General features: G+C 39.8%; 1 protein-coding gene across 2 annotated transcripts in view; it reads left to right on the forward strand.

Moving 5' to 3' along the window:
- LOC104920035 (roundabout homolog 2) overlaps positions 1–23,856 on the forward strand; it is a 73,451-nt gene that overhangs the window by 36,233 nt on the left and 13,362 nt on the right. The window contains exons 3-15 of one of the 2 annotated variants that reach the window (XM_019259656.2): positions 4,868–5,025; positions 5,185–5,305; positions 5,461–5,599; positions 8,021–8,157; positions 10,401–10,412; positions 10,928–11,052; positions 11,975–12,146; positions 15,070–15,275; positions 16,945–17,026; positions 17,140–17,305; positions 17,812–17,978; positions 18,068–18,189; positions 19,845–20,076. In XM_019259656.2, the coding sequence (XP_019115201.2) occupies positions 4,868–5,025; positions 5,185–5,305; positions 5,461–5,599; positions 8,021–8,157; positions 10,401–10,412; positions 10,928–11,052; positions 11,975–12,146; positions 15,070–15,275; positions 16,945–17,026; positions 17,140–17,305; positions 17,812–17,978; positions 18,068–18,189; positions 19,845–20,076 (1,839 nt within the window). The remainder of the gene's footprint in view (positions 1–4,867; positions 5,026–5,184; positions 5,306–5,460; positions 5,600–8,020; positions 8,158–10,400; positions 10,413–10,927; positions 11,053–11,974; positions 12,147–15,069; positions 15,276–16,944; positions 17,027–17,139; positions 17,306–17,811; positions 17,979–18,067; positions 18,190–19,844; positions 20,077–23,856) is intronic. The other variant, XM_019259658.2, reaches the window with a different exon arrangement.

The following is a 23,856-nucleotide window of genomic DNA, read 5'->3' on the forward strand; positions in this document are numbered from 1 at the left end:
AACATGCATGGATACACTAAGGAAAAACTATTTTGTATTTCAGACACATTACACTACAGTGCATGACAAAAAATAATGTAGTATATAATAATCTTATATGCACAGTGGTGTTTTGAACCAAATTCTAATACATTCTTCATGTATTAGCATGTATTGTGACATACGCAGCAAAAGTGGCCTCTTAGATGCATCTATGGTAGATAAAATAATAAAAAATAAACCATAGTATTGGACAAATTAAAAAAGAAATGTCTTGGTGATGTCACAAAAGCTATTGTAATTCAACTGAGGTAGATATGAATGTGTGTACCAAATGTCTAAGACACAATAAAAATCCAACCCTACAGTATGTCAGTAGGATTCCCATTCTAAGGACCATGTAGAGCTATACAGTCTGACTTGCATCCTTGAGAGAGAGACACTTCAGTGAATGCATGCGAGCCTAATGGATACACGAGACATTAAGTGTACCAGAGAAAATAATAAATGCGCTGTCCTTCAAATGTACTGCAACGTTTTGAAACATAACCTACACTATAGGAATAAACACGCTGCTCCAAACCCAAGTATTTGGTACCAAATGGAGTTGATATTCTACTATTGAATCTTTCAGAGAGCTTGCGAGCTGAGCAACACACGCCAAGCTCTCAAGTGGGATCTTCATGGATCTGATGTTGTGAAATGATGAAATTAAATTCAGTTCTAAAATGCCGCTGCAGCTGAAAAAGGCCTCAAGAAATCTGGATGCTACGGTAGAATATCTAAAAATTGTCATTGTTAATCATATAACAAGTCCCAGTATAGTTATTTGTATTCAGATACTTCCACCTTGTCACATATTTTTACCACCTATTGTGCCATGAAATGAAGCCCATTTACAAATTATTCTCCTTCTGATTTGATAAATGAAACTGGTGAATGAGTGAGTCCCCTGAATAGCTTGTTTGAATAATTGAGCAATACTCAATCAGACAACATTAGGCAACGGTGGCGGCCCCGCCATCTCAAATAATTACCACCCGACAACAGACTACACATGGGTGCTGCCTCCACAGGGGTTCCCTACAATTGAAACCAACAGATTAGAACAACACCACCCCCAACCCACATCTCACATGCCTTCATGAACACCACCTACAGAAACCTGCAGAGACCTCTCGGTGAGGACAGGAAACAAGGGGGGGTGTTGGGGGTGCGGGATAGCTGTCATTGTGGTGGGGTGATGCATCCTGTTGGGACTGAATTAATTACGAGCAGAGAACCAACAGTATTAATGTTTTGGAAGACCCCACCCCCATGTTCTTTCAAATTTGCAGTAGGTTATTACCAAGAGATTGTATAGAAAATTAATTCACTTCCTATTTGCTTAGACATGGTTTATTATGTACACCACCAATCCTAATATAAATGAAAAGCGTCACCTAATTCAGGTGATATGCAATGAAAAATGATCTCTGAAACTGAGACAAAAAGTAAAAACGTATGAGAGAATTGACGAATTTAAGGACTTTCAAATGATGTATTTGTACCAGACAACAATACAATTATTTGTCTCTTTGTCATCTTTAGATAAGTGTCACCAATTCTCCACACAAACTCTATTGTTTAGTTCAACTGCCATGCAATACAACACAATACCCATTCTCCTGCCTCTCATGCCTGTGGAAGTGGGCTTTCACTTCATGTCTCGAATGATCCAGTTTTTCCCCGTGTGTGTCTGGGCTTCACAGTCTCTTGAGACGAGCTTTGCTATTATAGAAGCATCTTTAATGTGACAAATTCAGGAGCAGGGAGGTAGTTGTGTGACTGGATGAGGAGAGTGTTTTGTCTATGGAATGGGTCACTAAGCGTATAGTACCATATGACAGCCAGCTAGGCATATGTCTGTGCCAAAGTAGTGTCTGCAACTGAGACTCGTGTTGTGCAGCACAGACTGGATGTGATTGACAGCTGGGCCAAAGGGCCTTTGGCTCCATCCTGGTTTTCGTTCTCGCTAGGGATGTCCCCAGGGATTTGAAATTCATGCTACAGTATATCAGCAGAACAGCTTATGGCTGTAATGAGGATGAAAAGCAAACTGAACACCGAGCAAGTTTTTATATGCTGCTCAGAGTTTTAAAAACTATCATTTTGTTTTACATTAGGCTTTTTTGGTACACTGACATTTTTATTGACACATTTTTATTAGTTAAACAGACTGTAAATAAGATAATTAAAAAGAGAAAATGATTCCGATATTTACTTAGTTGATTTTTTCTACTTACTGCAAGTGTGAACTATAATTAGGTTCCACCAGTTAATTATTCATTATACCTGAAATTAAACTTTGCAAGCAATTTTATTCACAAGCTGGCAAGCCTTTGACAAATCTTAATTATAATTCTTTACAATCACATTCTTTCATTTATTTTAGTTGACTTTATTATTTAAATCTGGCCTACATTAAAGGACCAGTGTGTGGGATTTCATGGCTTCTAGCAGTTTAGTTGCTGATTGCAACCCCCTCGTGTTACCCTCTCCTTCTCAGCATGACAGAAACACAAAAGGCCCAATCTAGACCCTGTATTTAGTTTCTCTGTAAAACATGGCGGTTAAACATGGTGGTTTTCTTATTTTCAGGTCATCATACACCAATGAAAACAAGTTACGCACATCACATTCCATTTCTGCTATATTCTGTAAATAAAGCCCCCTGAACAACATGCCATGATGTATCAATGCAAAGCTCATGACCACTATTTTAAACCGTAATTCCAGTGAGAGCTTACATCACAGTCATTCCCGTAGCTACTTAAAGCAGTGGCTTTTAAATTGATATATGGGATAACAGTTGTGACAGCATGAGGAAGTTTTGAAGCTGTAACCTTTTAACTCAGCTAAGTTATACCTCTGAGTAGGGCTTTTACTGGCGTTGCTTGACAATACTTCATGTTCTCGCTCCTTTATCTGCACCATGGGTAAATTAAAATGCTTGTCCAACAGTGGAAGAATGCAGAAATAACTACTCATAAATGGAATTTTAATGAACTAAAGGTGTGTACGTTGTAGATTAAAAAAAAAAGAGAGAGAGAGAAGCAATTTTGGCACATTTCACTGCCCGTAATTCAAGTAAGCTGTCATAGTTTAAGACTTTTAAGTATTACACAGTTGTTGCCCCTTCTAGCTACAGTATTGATTCCTCTTAAGAAAAGTACGATGGACTTTCTGCATATTTTTCAAAAGAAACATTGTATCTCATCCTACAGACTGCCTGCAGTCTGTGTGACTGTGTCCTCACTTGCAAAGAGTAAATCTACTAAAGGACAGTTAATCCTCAAGTCTGTAGTTTAGTCTCACGCCAGTTGATACTAATTTCCACAACAAACACCATATCTCTCTAACACGGATGTCTCGGAGACATTTGCTGGTGTTAATTAGATATTTTGAAACTATTTTACCCCTGGTCCTAGATGAGACCTTGCACCTGTTCCTTAGTAATTTCATAACACATAACAGAAGTGTTTGATTCAGTCAATATCCATGGTCACTGGTGCTTCTCTCCCAATTTGTACATGCGGCGGTGCAGTCTCTTTTCAAGCAACCAAGGTCTGACCCTGGGTCTGCTACAAAGTACAGGCTTACAGGCTCAAACTGCTGTTTTCATTCAAGGTTTAGGCAAAATAAAAAATAAAAAATCTCAAAAAGTCTTGGGTACATTTGGTTAGTCAAAATTCTATCTTTAATTTTACAGATGTCTAGTAAACATTTGATTCCTGTAGAGCCCACAATAGAACCCAGAACCCAATTTTATGAGTTATACACAGACATGCAACAAGTAAACAGACACCTTTAATTTGAATTTGAATGAAGGTGTCCATTTACTTTTGGCATGTCTGTGTATACTGTAGGCCTATATATATTTGTTCATATTTATGTACATACAAGCAACATATCTTCACCATAGCAGAAGCTACATGCAAAGTTTTTCACATGAATGTGCAGTATTATTAATTACCATAAAACATAACAGTTATACCTATAACATAAAACACACTCAGATACTGGTTCTAGACTCTCTTTCTTATATTATTAGTGCATTTAGAATATTCTGTTAAAAAATTCTCTTGCTGTTCAAGGTTCCCAGAGGATGAATTTTAATGATTTGGTGATGCTGTGACCTTCCTTCTAGCACAATCGTTAGGTTTTACTACTGATACTGTGCTACTGATAGTACACAAGGAATTAACTTTAATGGACTGAGTGCATTCATATTCCCCAGAGGATGAGCCAGTTACATTATGAACTCCATAAATTTTTCCTCCGGCACAAGCTTTGGGTCAAATTATCCACCCACCCATTCATGTGCATTGCTATCCCCAATGTGTGGTTCTGGTGTTTTAATGTATCATGGACCTAAGAACAGTATCAGTTGGTTGTTTTTTCCCCATACAACACTATTAGAAGCATATTTAAGGCTCTATAAATGTAGTGTTGGTTAAATTCTTTAATACATGATATTTCACTTATCTTGCTCTTTTTATAGGTGTCCTTCCTATGTATACTGTACTGTTAAACCATACCTGGCTTTACATGCTCTCACATTTACACAGTGAGATCAAAGTCGAGGCCATATCCCCTCAGGGGGACAGCTGTATTATTAAAGACTGAGAGATTGCAGAGGGTCCTGTGAGACGGTCTTTATAGAATTGTCTTTGGATTCTCACATTAGAAAAAGGTGGTAGAGGTCAGTAAACCTGAGACGGGCCGAGTCTGGGAGCGACTTTCTGGTTCACATAATGGAATCTGATAAAGCTTCAAACTAATCAACCGAACGAGCCGCTCTTACAGTCAGAGTAACAACCCCTGCTCCCTTTATTTTGTCTCACAGTGTTACGCGATGACTTCAGACAGAACCCACAGGATGTGGTTGTGGCAGTCGGGGAGACTGCCAGTCTCGAGTGTCAGCCTCCGCGCGGGCATCCCGAGCCCACCACCTTCTGGAGGAAAGATAAAGCTCGCCTTGATCTCAAAGATGACAGGATCACGGTGGGTTACTCCCCAGGGAGCACTCTTGAGCACCCTTTTACATGACCCCCTCACACTCACTAATTCACATTTTCCTGCAGCTGTTACAGTGGAAAGCACTTTGTACCAAACCGATTCCCTGTTATCACGTGTATTATTTTATTTATTTTTTCTTGACAGGTTCGTGGAGGAAAGCTGACGATCTCAAATACCAAGAAGACTGATACAGGGACATACGTGTGTGTGGCGGCCAACATGGTTGGAGAGAGAGAAAGTGAAAAAGCTCAGCTCTCAGTGTTTGGTAACTAGTCTGACCTATACTGTACTCTTTGCCTGGTTCAAAAAGTAATAAAGCATGACTCCTTTTTTTTCAAGGTATTTACTAAACAGTAGCACACAGTATTTATCACTGTCAGAAGTATATTTAGCATCTTTATGTGTATTTTCCACATACAGAAAGACCAGTGTTTGTGCAACGGCCTGTGAACCAGGTGGTCTTGGTTGACGAGAGTGTAGAGTTCAGGTGTCAGGTCCATGGTGACCCACAGCCTACACTGCGCTGGAAAAAGGAGGACGTGGATATTCCCCGCGGCAGGTGAGGAACGTGTGTAGTGCATATGTCTGTGTATGCATGAATATGTTTGTGTGTGTGTTTATATTTATACAATAAGAGTCACAAAGGATAAAGGCTGAAGCAAAGCTAAAAGCAGTTGTGATGTTGCTGTACTGGATGGCATAATATTCAAAGGTGTTCCTGCGGTTTGGTTCACCCTTGTGGACCAACATCATAAGCACATATTAATTGCATCGCAATCCCATTAGAACACTTATTTTTAAAGTCATTACCATCTCGTCATGTGGGTCTTAATAGTTACTGCTCAGCGCTTTATACTTTTAATTACAGCATGTCTCATTATACAATCTGGCCATCCATCAAAACCCTTTAATTTCTCTGCTAGGTTTAAGTGGTCTTTACATTCTATGTTGTTTGATATCTGAAGCAGCAATTTCCATATACAGTAGCTTTATTTATCTGACTGGTTCATTCGTGGTTTTGGACTGTTTTCCTGCTTTTGATTGATGGCAATTTGACAGCTTAAACTAATTATACATTGTGTTCTTGGAACATTCAATTACTACTTGAATCAAGTCAATCTCTATGAACAGATATCTGCATATGAATACAGAATCTGTAGGCAAGGGACAAGATTTTGGCACCGGAAGCATTCTGGTTTCCATTTGTAGTCCGAGTAGTATGGACCAATCACATTTGACTGGGCTTTGATTGCAATAGTCTGTGTGAAGTGAAAAAAAGGAGCAACGCATTGGCCGAAAGGAAATTTTAGAACCCACTGGCTATCATCTGAGGATAATTTAGCTTTTTATTAGTGATTTCATATGCAGATATCTGTTTGTAGAGATTAGCAAAAATGTATTTTTCATGTTATTATTGTGGATCAGGCTAATCTCAATTGCTAATCAGACAATACAGCGGAGGTCTTGGCCTGAATATCCGTTATCTAAAATATCCGCTGGCTACACCGGAAGTCAAGAAACACTGAATGAAGCATCAAGTCAATCAAATGCAAGAATATTACCTAAAATGATAAAACCTAAAGTAAATATGGACCCTGTGATCCTCAAAACCAAGAGAGTCAACTCTGTTAAATTGATTATTCAGTTTTGGAAAGCTCTACTAAAAGCCTGTCATCCCCTGAGAAAAGAGAAACATTTACTTGTGCTACAGGTTTAAATAACACCTGTTACAAGCCATTACTGCTGTATGAAAACAGAATGGTACCTGCTTGAGTCTGTCACCATGTTAGAATATATTGAGGTAAACTATAATAACTGCCCGTCTCGCTGTCTGGCAGCCTGTCTGCCTACTTGAGTTGTGCCCTCTACCTCAGCACCCCTTGACTCTAGAAACATGTCCTACTTTCAGACCCTGCCTCGCCTCACTTCCCTCCTTCCACTTCTTTCATTCTTCTCCTAAACCCGTCAGCCTCCTGGGAAGTCTGTATCTGGGTCAGAGATGTGCTGTGAATGGAGTCCTCACCAGACTCTGGACAGACCCCCACAAACCCCCCATCGATATTCTGCCCACACCCTTTTGGAACAGCTATTTCAAATGTGACTTTTTCTCACCCCTTGTGCCATTTCTCTGCCTGACTTGCCTCCCATCTCCGAATCAGTATGGCTGGCTAGACAATTTCACAAGATCTCTCACGCCAAAAAGGACCCCAGAGAGGGAGAGCCCGACTCTTTGCTCCTCTACTCATTCTGTCTGTAGCCCCTCTGAGGCGCTTATCTAAACTCTGATAGCTGAGATGTTTCTCTTACTTGAACTGCTCCACTGTTGCCTTACAGTATCCTGCACTGGTGGATGCACACTGATGCATGGAACATATCTATGAATTAGTCATTTCTTACCGCTCGGCTCATTCATCAAATTCAGTTTGTCAGACTGTGCCACTCCCTTACTCTCAGACTGTCTGTCTGTCTCTCCCTCTGCCTCGGTCTCCCTTTCTTTCACTTGCTCTTTCTCACATAGATGCACGCACACATATACTATAGTATAGTATACTGCATAGCCTACACCACATTGGGTGGCTCGTCTTTAATAAATATTGAAATAGTGGAACAGCTAAGGTTCCATCTGAAAGCACCTTTCATTTTACCATGCCTTCATCTCACCATAATTGCTCCCCCTTTTTCTGCTTCTGTAGCAGAGTGTGTGTGCAGCAGGGAGTCTTAATTGCCTTAGAAAGTCTGTCTTTATTCTATCAAAAATGACAAAACCTTTAGAAAAGCTTCCATCTAAGGCATCACGCAAGTTTACACAACCTTGATTCAATTTTGCTGTTTGTTGCTGTGGTTTACATTTTGCTGATTGTTTTTTTGCTTTGTTAAAATTAACATTTTAATATGCGTATAATTGTTATTCATCTCCGGTTTCATGAAATCAACCTGAGATGTCATTTGACTTGTTTTCACTGCTCCTCTCTGTCACCAGGTATGACATCAGATATGAAAAGGAGGACTTCCTGCTGCGGATAAAGAAAGCATCGGTTAGTGATCAGGGAACATTCGCCTGCGTAGCGGAGAACCGCGTGGGTAAAGTGGAGGCCTCCGCCTACCTGACTATCAGAGGTGGGTAACTGATTGTGGACTCACTCGTGGCAAAGCTCATAACCCATCTCTCATATTTTTTGTATCTCCCAAAGCAGGCCACAGGACAATCAGTACTTTATTGCCCACTTTACGAGCATTATTGCCCCCCTGCTGAACTGCTGGGCCTGGCCTCAGCTTTTCTTTCATATAGCGGGCTGATGTAGTTGATTGTTTCAGATCTCCAGCTAGGCTTCAGATATGAACAATAACCAGCTCTAAGTGAACTGTTATGACTTCTCCTGGGGGGCTCATTCTCCCTCCAGCCCACTCACTTCATATTTACACCATATCAATGAGAGGATGCTATTTCATATTAGAGGTTGATATTATAAAAATAATATATTGCTCCACATCGCAGATTCCCTCTGCTTTGTGCTCTTTACATTGTCATTAGAACTGGAGTGTAAAATCATTGCGCCTACAAATTAAAATAAGTAACAGTTCACTTGGAACTAACCAATAACAGGTATGCACACATGTATACCATGTATCATACATCATCATACATACTGTACATCACAGATCTCATAACATTAACTGTTCATTCCTTCCTTATTATATACTTGAGTCTTTTTCTTGTTTCTATTATTCATGCATGAATTGTCTTATATGTTAAAAAGATGTCCTGACCCAATCTTAAGATTGGTGTCGGAGCCAAAAAAAAGCAAATTTTGAGCAATACAATCCCTTTTGTAAAGCCATATTTGTATTGTGTGCTTGAGTTATATATCATAAGACACAACACACACTCAGTGGACACTTTATCAGGTAAACCTGTACAATCTAACACAACTGCTCTGCTATAAAATCGACTTTTTTGATTCCTTGTTGAATTGTTTGACAATGTCATAGCAGCGTTACTTCCATGTTATGCTATTGTCTTAGCAATAAGGTCTTATTTTGTGATGGACGGCATTACATTCAGAGGTCTTTCTAATATTCTGACCTTCACATGTATAAATAGTGAGGAACACCAATGCGTGCAGGAATGTATTTTCAGCAAGGGGTTCATCCCTAGATATGCGCATGCATCCAACACTTTACACACATGCACATCAATAAATTGGTAGATGTTATGTAGTGAATTTTCTATAGTTAAATGTGAAACTTAAGTGGAAGAAATAATTTAGCACTGTAGCATATTGGCTTTAAGGAAATGTCAGTCTGCATCATTGCAACAACCGACCTCATGGCTGAAGCTTAAAAAAAGCTGCACACAAAGCATGGAGCAGTATGTGGGTATGGTATCATGCAATGATAGGATACACTTGTGTTGGTGCTGAAGATGTCTCTTCATTTCCCATAACGGAAACACCAGTGCAACATATTGTCGAACCAACTTTGACCTTAATAAGAAAAGTGTAATTGAATTTACATGTTTCGGACAATGTCAACATAAACTGGACATTGGAAATTTAAAGATAAGATTAAAGAGTACGATTGAGAATAAAGAATGTAAAGATAGATGTTACGACAGAGCTGTTTTATGTTGTACAGGTCTCCCTAATAAAGGGATATATACTGAGTGTATAGTGAGCTATCACAGATCACTAATTCAAAACTTGAACTAAGGCAGTAAACATCAGAGAATCAATGTTCATTAATAAGGGAAAGAAATAGAGCTTAACTAAATCGAAATCACTTTGTTAATGTTGTTATATTTTTATCAGCAATTTGATGTTTTTAAACATTTCCACTGATTAAAGTTCTTATTTGGCTGATGTTGACACAAGCTGTGTATAAATACATAAGATAATAGCTGAACATCAATGATTCAAATTTTGTAATAATTTTAATTTGCTATTTAATCTATTTAATTCAGTCTATTATAAACCTACGGCTGTCAGATGTTTCTTTCATTCGCCCGAAACACTTGATATAACAGACATGTTAACTGTGTGAATGTGATATTTTTGCAACATGAGTGAAGTGTTACAAATAAATTGTTCAGCCGGTGGGTTTTGGCATTTGTTACCTTTCCCCTCTACTGTTGCCAAGGTGCTATTTCCTTGAGGCCCATGCCATCACCTGCTTTTGGTGAATGAGCTCCCCGCTCCCTCCTTCCCACACCCCCGTGAGCTTCATGGATGGAAACCCAACTCCATCTCATTCATTTCTGATTTTCATTCTTTTTTTTTTCCTGTCCCTCTGTTCTACTCCTCTGCTTTCCTTCTCTTCTCTGTTGTGTGTTAATCTCACCCACACCATTGTTGTGTCACCAGCTCGCCCTGTTGGTAAGTAAGAGCTGATCCCATTGTGCATGCGTTGCTCTCTTTCTGTTTTCGATCACACACATATGCATGGACTGTTGTGGCATTCCACAAACACGCTCATCGAACTAATATTGGACATGCATATCTACATGGTTATTATGAACCCCTGACTTCCCTTGGCAGATTCTGTTCATAGAAACAGGGGATTTACCACCTCAGTCCTTTCAAAATGGGGGTCCAGATATAGTTCGGTTGATATGCCTTAGTTCAAATACTTGATAAGTTAATTAAGTTTAGGTTAAGGCACCGTGCTAATTAGATGCTATCATTCATTCTGATGCTCTTGCAGTAGGATGAATGGCTTGCGTGATAGTCAATAAATATTCTAGTTCTTAAACGACAAAAACCTCATGCATGAACATTTTAGTCCAAGATATTTTCTTATTAACTAGTCCTCCTGTAATACACACGTACAGTAGGAAGACTATGCAAATGTGTTGCTAGTGTGTTATGGTTTATTTTACCTTTAACCTCAGAGGCGCCCCAGTTTGTGGTGCGACCCCGTGACCAGATTGTCGCACAAGGACGAACGGCTACCTTTCCCTGCGAGACCAGGGGCAAACCTCAGCCCACCGTCTTCTGGCAACGAGAGGGCAGCCAGGTGAGGATACTGCGTTTAATAAGATATTGTTTACATCCATATATATGCATCTGTGCATGATGGAGAATTAATGATTTATATTTCAGGAGCACCGTACTATACAGCCATAAAGTCTGCAGCAGCATGCGGAGTAAAGTATCTAAAATATAAAAAGCTCACTAAGGATTTGACTAAAAAAGGCTCAAACCAATGAACAGCAGAGTGTGGTTCTGTTTCACATACAGATAATGAAGTGGTCATTTATCATCAATCTACACCAGACTGACCGGCCAATTCACCAGCAAGAAACAATGTCATGTGCTGCATTAGAGTCATTAGACATAATGGAAGCAGGCTAATGTCCTTCCCTGCCCATCAGCTTGTCTGCTTCGGGTGCAGAAACAGACAACGCTGATGCCTCAATTTCATGACTATGACTGCAGGTTATCGCAGCAGGATTATTACTCTGGGGGTAAACTGTCGTTCATACCAAGTAAGAAACAGACATTGACCCACTTTTCTAACTAAATTGTACATAATTGTTAGAATGAGCATACTGAAAGACAACAGTGTTTCCTTCAAAGACAGTTGGATAAAGATACATAAAGTAAAATAAATTCAGTCTTTCCTTGACAATCAATGCTTAATTTGTCAATGTAATTATTTAGAATAGTTTATATCATTGTTAGTGTCAGGAAGATAGAAATGAGTATCATCTGCATAAAATGAAAATATGTATATAATAGCCCCAAAAATCTATCTATGGCATGTTTGTGTGGGACACAATATCTAGTTTAGGAATTTCTTGCATTCAGGAAAATACATTGTCAATAAGACAGAATGGAAAAACAAACAATTAAAGCAAGTTCTGAATGATAGATTTTATGCTTTCGGCTTGCCATCCCATTTCATTTGCATTACTTCCCACTTTCCGTTCCTGTAGGATCTCCTGTTCCCCAACCAGCCGACACAGGGCGATAGCCGTGTTTCCGTGTCCGTGAATGGAGAGTTGACCATTTCATCTGTACAACGGTCCGATGCTGGGTATTATATCTGCCAGGCCCTCACTGTAGCAGGCAGCATTATGGCTAAAGCTCAGCTTGAAGTAGCAGACGGTAAGGCGCAACACACACACACACACACACACACACACAGATTGAGTATACTAAAATACAAGAACTACATTTTTCATTTATGTGATTTATCACCAACATACGTTAATGACAATTATGTTTAAACATTTTACACTTACATTCTATTGTTACGCCCTGTTAATTACATAATGCTTCAGGGAGCTATATGCACAGTATTAGTGAACACGCAGCACACAGGTAATTTCACCAGAATGAAGCCATTACTTTTTTTCCCCATGGTATTATCTGGAGGGATTTCTCCAAATAGCTAGTAGATGACAGAGAAAACACTGCTTTTCTGGTGTAATAATAGCAAAACAAACTCAACAGTACTAGTATGAACCTAAACCTAATGATGGCAGTTTGTTTACAATATATACCCATAGTATAACTTGGTTGGAAGCGTAGATGGCCCACTTTTATGTAACCTAGAGGTCTTAACAGCCAAGTTGTTTTTCTTCCTACAACTTCATTTAGATTTTAGGCTGTGGAAACATCAATGTACTCACAACATGCATTCATTTAAGAGACTTGTCAATAGTGTTTTATATTTGATGTTGGTGCACAAGAAATTCACACATAAGACCTGTGCTTGAAGCACTGTCCAGACCTTATAAAACAGTGAATACCAGGATACCAAAGGCTATATGTCTGCCTATACTTATATAGGTGTGGCTGCATCTGTATGTTCTAAAGCTAGCCACCCACAAAGATCTTTTTTCATTATCACCTTACGGTGGTAAATTTGGGTCTGAAGGGTCTGAAAAAGACTGAAACCGTGTAAAATAAAACTCTGCCTATCTACTTGATGGAGAGACACTTTACACTTTTTCTGACAAAGCTTTAATGTCAGCATTAAGTGCTGAGCCGCTGCCAGCTGGGAGCTGTTTATGCCCTTCTCTCCATTTGTTTCTTGGCTTTTCCTCCCACACATTATTAAATTAACATCTGTTGAAGTGTTTTTGGAGAGGAAATGACTTCATGTTCTGTCACTCAGAGGAGATGGATCAATATCCAAATGTTTGGTGAAGAGAATGGGGTATGAGGGGATTGATTCATGGCTGTAAACAGAGAGTTGCTGTGATACCAAGTGAACTTTTGGAAGCTGGCACAGTGCTGTTTCTAGCATTACTAAAGATTAGGGTTGTCCAAGAGGTTCCTCCACTGAATGACAACTTTGAAGTAGTGCTCCAACCTGAGTGCTACCTTGGACGTGTGACAGACAGGTTTATTAATTATACAGTTAGACTTCTCATACTTGAGCTTCCGGGTTGAAAACAGCATTGGATTGAGACATTTTTTTTTCCCCTGAAAGTTGAACATACAGATAGACAGTTGAGATGTCAGAGTGGTGCAAAAGGTGTTGTCAAATTTCTATGGATGTGTAACTGGGTCACCTTGAGAATCCATTGTAACTGCTGGAAATCCAAGCTGACCACAGCTCCTGCCCTGCATGTAGGAGAAAGCTACAGCTTTAGATTTCAAATATACCAGTTGTGACTGACAATACATAGAGTTAAAGTATTGCTCCAAAATGTCTGACAGTTTCATACAGACACCGAGGATAGCTGGAGGCTTAAGTGGCTACTGGTGCGATGATGGATTAAAGACCGCACAGCAGGACCACGAAAGTTCTTGTTTTGAGCTGTGGTGTGGTGGTATTTGTAGACACTGATGCTTTGATTAGATACACTCATCTAATCATTGGTTTAACAGTAGCAGGCATATAGCTGGTAATTACTTCTCCCAACATCCCTTTATCTGCAAACCTACGGTAAAATAATTTTGTTTTGCAGCCTGAGCAGCCTCTAGCCATTCTCAGTTACCACAACAAGTGATAAACAATCTCGAAAAAGAACATTTTATTATTATGTTTGTCACAAAAGCTGGAAAGCTGGAGATGGTGTTTGATTGCATTTGTTACAGGACTGCAGCTAATTTGGGAACAGCAGTGTGGTGCTGTTGTTGGTTGCTGAATCACTTTTTGCTGTATGGCAGAGCTCAAGCCAATATAAAAGACAAATGTTGTGCTGTTAAGTTCCTCATGACATTATTTCACTTTCTATTATTGCCACATAAATGCAAACCATTCAGCCTCTATAATAACTGTCATATCACATGTGGTTCTGTTTACTGTCCCTGCACCTAGTTGTACCTGAATTCTTGACTTCTGCTTGAGTTGCCATGTTCTTCATCTCGCTGAAGGAGGTGTGATGAAAGATAAGGCAGGGATCCTGCTGTAAACACTTGTGTGAATGGAGACAGACCTGATAACAGTGGAGAGCAGGAGCGAGGAAATTGGAAGCGGGGGGTAGTTGCAAAACCTAGAGATCTTCACCACTCCAGAAATTACTATTGCAGAGTGCAGAGGCTGTTTTCTGGATGATATAACATGCTTTAAAAAGCTTTTAAAGAGATGAATTGTTGTTCTGCTTGGCATGCTAATTCATAGTTTAGTTTTGTGGGGGGAGGGAGGGGTGAAGATGCCAAGAGGGAGGAGGTACAGCCATGAGTCAGAGTAGGAAGAGAGAGGACAGGCATGAATGTGTTGAGAGGTGTTATAAAGAAGGTATGGTAATTAGCACCACGGGTGAAGCATCGTTAATCCTCACCTAGTAATTAAAGCTCAAAGGTGTGATGCAGTGCCATGAGCACACTGTGGAAAAGACTCACAAAACAGTCACTTCCTCTCAAAACAAATCCCACAGATTGAACCCTAACATCTTGGGCCTGCAACCACTAATGCAATTACTGCAATCACAAATTAACACCTTGTGATAAGGTCATGTCCTTTTTTTTTTCTCTCGCAAATCATTGTTTCATGCCAAGACTGTGACATCAAAATCACAGTGTTAGAAATGTATTCAAATTATAACATCCGTTGCTTAATTATTATCATCCATAGCCCTGAAGGACCGCCCACCACCCATCATCCGGCAGGGCCCTTCCAACCAAACACAGGCGGTGGGAAGTGTGTCCCTACTTAGGTGTCAGGCGTCAGGGGACCCAGAGCCTACGGTCACTTGGAGAAAGAATGGGGCCAGTCTGCTTGGAAAGGATCCACGGTTTTCCCTTCTGGAGCACGGCAGTCTTCAGATCCAGAATACCAGGGTGGGTTGGCATGTGGCACCTGTAGCATTATGTACAATAAAGATTGCCTACTAGTTATATAGTAAAGGATATTTCTGGTTTATTGCAATTTGCACAAGGCATTGTTATTTTACGATAACATTGGGCTAGTCCAATTGGGAAAGCCAAGTAATTCGAAAGGTTGTAAACCTGGGTGTTGCCCCTGTAATCCCAGATCTCAGCAATGAACTGCCAATCTTATTATTACAGATATAAAAAACGGCAAAAAAAAAACAGTTTAGCTGTTAATGATTCTGTGTTAATATGCATGATAACACACATGATAATTCTGCTGAAGACCATTATCTTTAACCATGATTCCCTTCATTTTTTTGCTCTACCTGAAGTGGTAAAAGCAAATGCAGCAATCGAGTTTCACTTGCAATGGTTCCATCAGGACCTGAGGATTAATTAATAAAAACAAAGGACTGTTAATTAAACTTTGGGTGAATGTTTTACCCCAAAATAAAAATTGAGTCGTTTTGTACTTATCAGTAGAATCTCTTTTAGATGTGTGCCTGCAAATAATCACACTGTGCACACATTTCACATTCTAATTACCCACGGGTTATACAGTTCTGTATACAGTACAGTGTGATTCTTCTGCAGGCGTAAGGACTTCTAATTTGCCTTCTGTGTTTCATTATTTTGATTACCTGCCTTTTAAACATTGACATCTATTGTACGTACATAGATACACACATCTTGTGTTTTAAGTTGTTTTTTTTTGTTTTTTCTTGTACATCCTTCTACCGCATATTAAAGAACAAAGAGAATTTCTCTCATCTGCCAGCTGATGTCAGCTGAATGTAATTCAAATGGACAAGTGCAGTCAGGTTGCTTTTAAAAGATGAATAGCCGGTATTGATTTTTATAAGTTGTTAAACGTTGCTATTTAGTCTGAATCTCTGAGGCAGCAGTTAGACTCAAGGACTCAAGGACAGGGACCTGTGAGAGGAGTCTAAAGGGGCTAATATAATGGAGGAACTGCAATATACAGTGCCCTGTCACAGTGTCCAAGTGCTCTTTCTGTGTCACTCTCTCTTCTACTCTCTCTCAAGAGATAGAGTAGTCGTCAGTGGCTCCTAAGGCATTGCCAATATAAAATAGATTGTCATATCACTTATTTCCTGTGTCAGCACTGATGATGATAATGTTGATGGCTCTGGGAAAGGGGAGGGTGACTATTATTGGAGGAAATCAATTAAGAAAATTAATGTAAGCTCTTACTGGGCTCTTTTTTTTTTTTCATTGGCTGGTGCTAAAGTTTTCTCTCATCCACTCTCTGGATTTTCTCGAGCCAAATGCAGGCCAGTGGAGGTTAATGCATTTTTACTGTACTACTAGCTGTGAACCTCCTTCAAAAGCCCAGACTGACGTAAGCTTGTAGAAACCATCAGGGATCAGAGTTACAAAGGCTGTTGGATTCAGTCGAATATAGCAACAGAGCGTAGTCTGAAAGCTGTATCGTGACGTGATTTGGATGAGCAGGGAACATCTTTATGGGTCAGTTTCATAGAGACAGATTCACCTAAATATTTTCTTTCTTTTTTTTAGTGTTGAATTTGGTTTATGACTCTGAAATTAGCTTTATTGTTTATAAATCGGTGCTTGTTTAAACCTAAATGATAACACAATCTGTCTTCCATAGTTGTCTGATTTGGGGTTGTACACCTGTGTTGCTACCAGCTCCAGTGGAGAAACATCATGGAGTGCCTACTTGGATGTCAGAGGTCTGTTTCAGAGGAAACAATTCAAAAAAATGAACACGGTTTTGTGAATGCGTGATATGATTTGCTTTTGCAGGTATTCAATTTTGTCTCTCTACGTTTCCTCCTTTTGTCAGACTCTACAGACCTCGTAGACTTCATGTCTCACAATGCGACAGCCCTCCCAGGGCCGCCCTCCAAGCCAGAGGTCACTGATGTTACCAAAAGCAGTATCTCGTTGTCATGGGAACCGGGGCCAGAGGCGGGCTCCCCAGTGTCCTCCTATGTCATCGAGGCTTTCGGGTATGTCTGTGACCTATGGCCTCGAGCTACGTTTAGTGACCCCGAACTTTGATAGCAGCAGCAGATGTGGGGTGTTTCAATCAAGCATGGACTGTTTCAAGAAAAAAATATTCTAGGATTCCTCTTACAGTTTTTACAGAGAGTAGAAAAATGTTGGTATTTAAATTTGAATGCCAATTATTTTGCAAATAAAAGCTCACTTCAAGCGGGAAATGATTGGCACAATCAGAATTAGCATTTTTCTTCCCTTACCAAATAGTTGACTAAAAGAAAGGACTACAAAGACATAAATGAGTGTTATTCTTATTACTCTTTTGATGATGATGACAGGAAGTATTTCAAAAGATTTCACAAGTGAGTATGGCTTGTCATTACTGTGACATGTGATTTGTGCTCCCACTCTTCCGGAGCATGGCCCACTAAAAAAAACTCTTTAGGTTATTTCTACAGTGCGGTAATGGAAAGATTCTTCCTAATAATTAATTTTCATTATGCTCTTTCTGCAGTCAGTCAGTGAGTAACAGCTGGCAAACAGTGGCAGACCATGTGAAGACCACCGAGTTTACAGTCAAGGACCTACGACCCAATACTGTATACCTGTTCATCATCAGGGCAGTCAATGCTCAAGGGCTCGGGGATCCCAGCCCTATGTCTGAGCCTGTCCGGACTCAAGGTATAGAAATAACAATGGACTGTAATGAATTCTCAATGATAAACATCACTATTCCACTCTACATGCATGCATTTCTTTCTTTCTCCCAGACATCAGTCCCACAGCACAGGGAGTGGACCATCGTCGCGTGCAGAAGGAGTTAGGGGATGTGGTGGTCAGCATGCACAACCCCGTGGTCCTTAGTTCCACTTCGGTGCAGGTCACATGGACTGTGAGTACTTATGTCATTTGGAAAATCGACGGTGGTGGTTTCTAGTAGTGTTGGTCCTCTTGTCTTCAGAGCAGCAAACAAATCTTGTCTAAGCTTGTTTGAGAACTTTACTCTTGGCATGTCACTATGTTTTGGATTTAATGGCGCACACGCACAGAGCAGACACTGTGGGATTCATAGTCTGAACAGCTGGTGCTCCATCAATTTAGAATGGTTTGAGGTGATGCAGGAATCAAGACTAATGTTTCTATCCAGGACAAATACATCACCATTAGTTGCTACATGTGTCACTTCTGGAGGCAGTTTGCAGTCAGCCCTTTATCTGGGAAATGTTATTTCTGTCTTTTGGCAAGGTGTCCCTACTGCCTGCTGCTGTAGGTTAATGACACACCTTGGATGGGCTTACGGTAGTCTGCTATTTCATGCCTGTCAGTACGACAACCATGTACTGTAATGCTGCTTGCAGACTGACATGGTGACAGGATAAACCTGTAGTTGGTCTAAATGGGTCCATGGATGGTATTTGACCAGGCTCAATTTGCAGGAAAAAGAGTCATTCATTACCTAGTGTCAAGCAAAGGTTTCCATATTGTGCACTTTTGGATTTGGACTGTGCATGTCCCGTGAGAACAGTTCCATAAATGTACATATTTCAGCAAACTTTAATTGGATAATCTGTGACTCAGCTGGATGTCAGGTGATAAAATAGACATTCTCAAGTTGCCTAGGTGTCCAAAACTAATCCTGGCCCATACACTCAATATGCAGAGGCTAGATTTCTTCATTCTTTATTCATTTGATGGGTACTATTGAGTATGCTTTTCTATGAATTTCCAGTAAGCCAGCTGCAAGGCAGCAATACAAATTCCCCTGTTTGATGTAAGATCATGGATCTGCATTCTTCTTAGAGCGTTGTGCAAGAAACTAATCTGTGCATTTCAGTGTAGCGTTAATGTGACTCTGTGATCATATTTGTAAGATGTATGTTTCACACGTTACAGCAACGTAAGTACAAAGTACAAATGTGCAGTAGGTATACTGTAGTTCTTCATTAGACATCTTCTAAGACAATAGGAAAGTGAGCACAGAGGAGGATCATTTATTTTAATTCCTGGCCTCAGCTCAACCGTATGACATCTTCTTGTTTATGAGGCTTTTAGATTTGCAGATCATTTTTTGTTAATGACACTGACTGAGGCTACAGAGAGAGAAAGAAGAAAAGAGGTGCAACCTAATGTATTTGGACTGCTTTATATCACTTGTAAAAGCCTTTTCATGCTCGTGCCCTTGTTAACAAGCCATTGCTATGAGTTTTATCTGTTACATATTTTTCCTCTGAAATGCTCCAGCAAAAGAAAAGCAAAGAAAGAAGAAATTTGGACTATTTTGATCCAGTATTCTGAGACCAAATTCCGCTAAAGGTCTCTGACTCAAGGATCCTGTTCATCTTTGGCATATGACGCTTTCTTTATATGATTTCTTGCTTTTCCGTTGCTGTATGATTAACTAAACGTGCATTGTCACCAACAGAAGACACAAACTGAATGCAGATCCATAGCTCCAAATCAGTTTACACAGAGATGCATGAGACCTCCCACGTCATTACCATACAGAACGTCTTCATCCCACTCTCTCTCCTTCTCCTCTTCTCACAGGTGGAGAATCCATCCCAGTTTATTCAAGGCTACCGTGTTCTGTTCCGGCAGACATCAGGTCTTCCCTCCCCAGGGCCATGGCAGATACAGGACTTGAAGGTTGCCTCAGAGAGGGACATAACTCTCTCTGGTCTGAAGAAAGGCATCGTGTATGAGATTAAAGTGCGTCCATACTTCAATGAGTTCCAGGGTGCAGACAGTGAATCCATGACAGCGCGCACCATGGAAGAAGGTAAGCGACAAATGAATTCACATTTCCAACTAATAAAAATCAATTTCTCTACTGGCTTTATGTTACAAGAAAACGTAAGATTTAGTTACTTATGCATGAGCAGATGCTCTTGTGTAAATGACTCTACATACTTTTATATTTAGTTGCCGCTAGTAATGGCTTCATGGTTAGATAGTAATGGATAATGGCGTTTCAAGTGCACCCACCCACACACGCATACTGCTGCAGTGCCATGTCCCCTGTGTGTGAAAACAGGTCTCCCAGACAGCACAGCGGGGGGTCTGTGACAAGCCCGGGCTTCTGTAAAGGGGGAGGGCAGAAACTGTCTCTTTTGACATAAGCTGAACTCTCTCTCTTCTCCTCTGCGGACCCCCGCTGCCATGTCTCTGTCACACACCCGCTTGATATGGCTCCCCTTCACTAGCACCCACACTCAATGTCCAATGAGCTTTATTGCTGATTACACTTTTTGGTGTCTTCCTTGTCTCCCTGTCATGTAGGTCAATTGATCAGCTACATATTTATTTTCTTAAGTTAACTGTTTGTGGCACAAGTAACAAGTGACATAATTTGTTGTATACTAAATGCTTGCAGTATAATTTGATTAACTACGGCGTTAACCCTTGTGTAAAAAAAAAAATTGCACTTCTTCCCTACTCATTTAAATCTGAACACACAAACATGATACACATCATTTTAACACTTTCTACTTAGATATTAGATTATATATGCATATAAAAAAAGAAGCCAAGAAGCCAAAAGTATAGTATAGTCCAGTATACATCCATGAGTATATTTGAAACAGGAACTGCTAATTGCTAATCTGGCTCACCTATAATGGTACTAATTTGCAGAAAAACAAATAAGCTAAAAGAAATTGAAAAAAAAAAAAAAAAAGCAAAAAATGAGCAATCAAAATCTAATCCCAACCCAAGCTTTGTCCAGAGCTTTTAACCATGTGGTCTTTATTAGCAGATACATCATTGACATGCATCTATTGACAGGCCAGCTAACTACTTGTTTAATTCATCCATTGCTGGACTGGGCTATAATGAAATCACAATAGTTAATTCTTGACCTGCTGGAAATTTCTTAAAAATCCCAACTCAACATCCATTTTTTATTTGCTTACTTGCTTTTTTTTACAAAAAGTCCTAAAAGTGATATGGATAACAGATCAATCTCCATAACAACTGGGCAACTCCATCCACTGATGAGGATGGTAAGGTTAAAAGCTCAGGGAAAAAGTGTGTCAGTGAACCTAGAATTGGGATTGTTTTGTTCAAAATACTCTTAACAAAGGTCAAATAATGAACATGCTTCATTTACAAAAGTTGGGAGCTCTCCGTGTTGTTTTATTGAAGTGCTGCATCAGCTGGACCATGTGGAAAACAGCTCGTACTGAGAGCAGAGCGAGTCATGCTGTGGCCATTAATGCTCAGGGGGATACATAGGGGCTATAAACAGGGAATACAATTGGGGGAGAAAGAGAAACTCACCTCACCATAGCCCAATTAAAATGGCCACATAGGATCACTAGAGGTCTTTGCGGATCGGTGCACACGTTCTAGTTACTTGGATCGTGGAAAGCAAGGCGTCACAGTGGAGGAAAAATTGGCTTGATGTACCGATACTCTAGAGCCCAGAAACGTGCTGATCTGCAGAATTATAGGAAAAAAACACTCGATATCCATCAAAGGCAGATTGGGAATGTGGCATTGCCTTTGTGAAACCCTAGCAGAGGGCGTCTTTTGGGGCCCCAGAGTTCAAAACTGCTGATGTCTACCACTACATACAGGGAGCAAATTGTGTATTAAGATTAATGATCCTCACAACCCTTTGATGAGTTGTTGGTGAGAGCAATGTGGCCAGAGGTAGTGGGCTCTTTGACGTCACCATCATCACTGTCATCCACAGGATCCTATGGCTTTCCACCACCACTAGTGGCAAATCAAAGGAAATGCTTTGCTGTGCTAAAGTTCCAGGCAGGTATAGCTGTTAAGATGATATACTGATATTATGAGACCAGGGCAGGAGGGTCAGTGAAGAGAAAAGTCCATCCAGTGCAGAAAAAGAGCTCCCTGATCCTACTACATAGAGTTTATTTTACCTCACACGTTTTATACGGGGACAGGTATGTTGAAATGTTTACTAGTTCATGAATTAATTAGCTTAATTGGTGTGCTCATTTGCATAACCGGTTATGTTTACCACTTTATATCCTGTATAGCAGGACATTAAGCAGCTTAAGTGCATGCTGTCTAATTGCACAGCTGTGAGTAAAAACTAAAATGACATTGGAAGCATTAATTGCTTCAAATTACTCCCCAGCTACTTTGCCCATCAGTCCTAATATCAGTATTAGTCACGTTATTAAAAGAATACTCTTTGACCTTTTCTGCTGTTGTGACCGTTTATTGTAATGTTATCCTGAGTCATTTCTGGTACTGTAGCCATTATTCATCCTCTGGGATTGTTTTCATCCATATGGAAATCGCACAACTACTTTTAATGGTTCCTGTCTTCTCCTAATGTAAACCTTTGACTGACTGGATGAGCTCCATCAGTTTGCTGAAACAGCAACACTGAAATCTAATGGGAAAAGTGGAGCTTACTAACCTGATGGTGCGCTCACATTAGCCAACCAAAATTACGCATTTATAGTTTATAGATTCCCGTCTTTGGCATGATCGTAGGGTAAAGAATTATGCCAGCCTATGCTATTTCTTAATTGTTCATCCTGCTCAGTGCGTGCTGATGTTTTAGGCTGTTGTCTCGTCTTGCAGCATACACAGATAAAGTATGAAAAGGAGATTTGAAAAGATATTTTCAAAAGGACAGTGTTTGGCCCAAACTCAAGGATTCTGCTTACAATCCAGCTGTCTTGAACATTTTTTAAAAATTATTATTTCATTCAGTTTGTGTCCTAGTGCAAAAGCACAACATCTGGTTATTACAACTCAGTTACTGAACAGCTTTGTGTGTGTGTGTGTGTCCATGTATTTTTAGTTTTTCTCTTTTTTTTTGGAAAATCGACTGTCCCTGGCTGAAGTTTTGCTATCTTGAGAATGCTCCAATACTGGTGGCTGGTTTGTGTTCCATCAAATATTTTTGTTTGTTTGTTTTTCCCTCAACAGATTTATGATTTGGTTTTGTGAAATTTGGCGTACAAATGCGATGGATTGCCTTGGAAATCATGAGCCACATACATTTTTATTTATTTTTTTTTAAATTGATTGTTGATAGGCAAGCCAATTGATTTGTAAAGGCTGATTCCCTTCCACTGCAGTCCGCCTGCATTTCTCTTGGTTAGAATAATTGTTTTAAGCAAAAAGTCAAGCTCATTTGTGTCCATGCCTGATGGAATCTCAGCATAAGATATCAAGCATAGAATTTTTTTTTCTTCAGTTTTTTAATTGGCTCGTCTGTCATTAATTAAGTCAATTTGGTTTTTGTGCTGTTGAAGCATCTCTATATTGTGATAGTACATCTGCGTGAGTTGGTTTAACAGCAATTACTTCAGTCAATACAGTCCAAATGGCTGAATAAAAGAAAACCGGGTTGAGTCAGTTTGTTAAATGCAATAGAAATAAACTGCATATCATATGACAGATTTAATCCCTCTGTTCCGTCAGGCTGTCATATATTTTGCAGACATGTCATATCTGTTTAGAGCACTAGCTGAATCATCCAGGGAGGCTTGTTTCATCTTTTCAAATGAAAAATTCTATTGTTATGCCATTATTTACTATAAGAGTTAACTGAACCAGATGTTGAGAT

Source organism: Larimichthys crocea, chromosome XXII (assembly GCF_000972845.2).
Source record: "Larimichthys crocea isolate SSNF chromosome XXII, L_crocea_2.0, whole genome shotgun sequence".
Taxonomy (NCBI): domain Eukaryota; kingdom Metazoa; phylum Chordata; class Actinopteri; family Sciaenidae; genus Larimichthys; species Larimichthys crocea.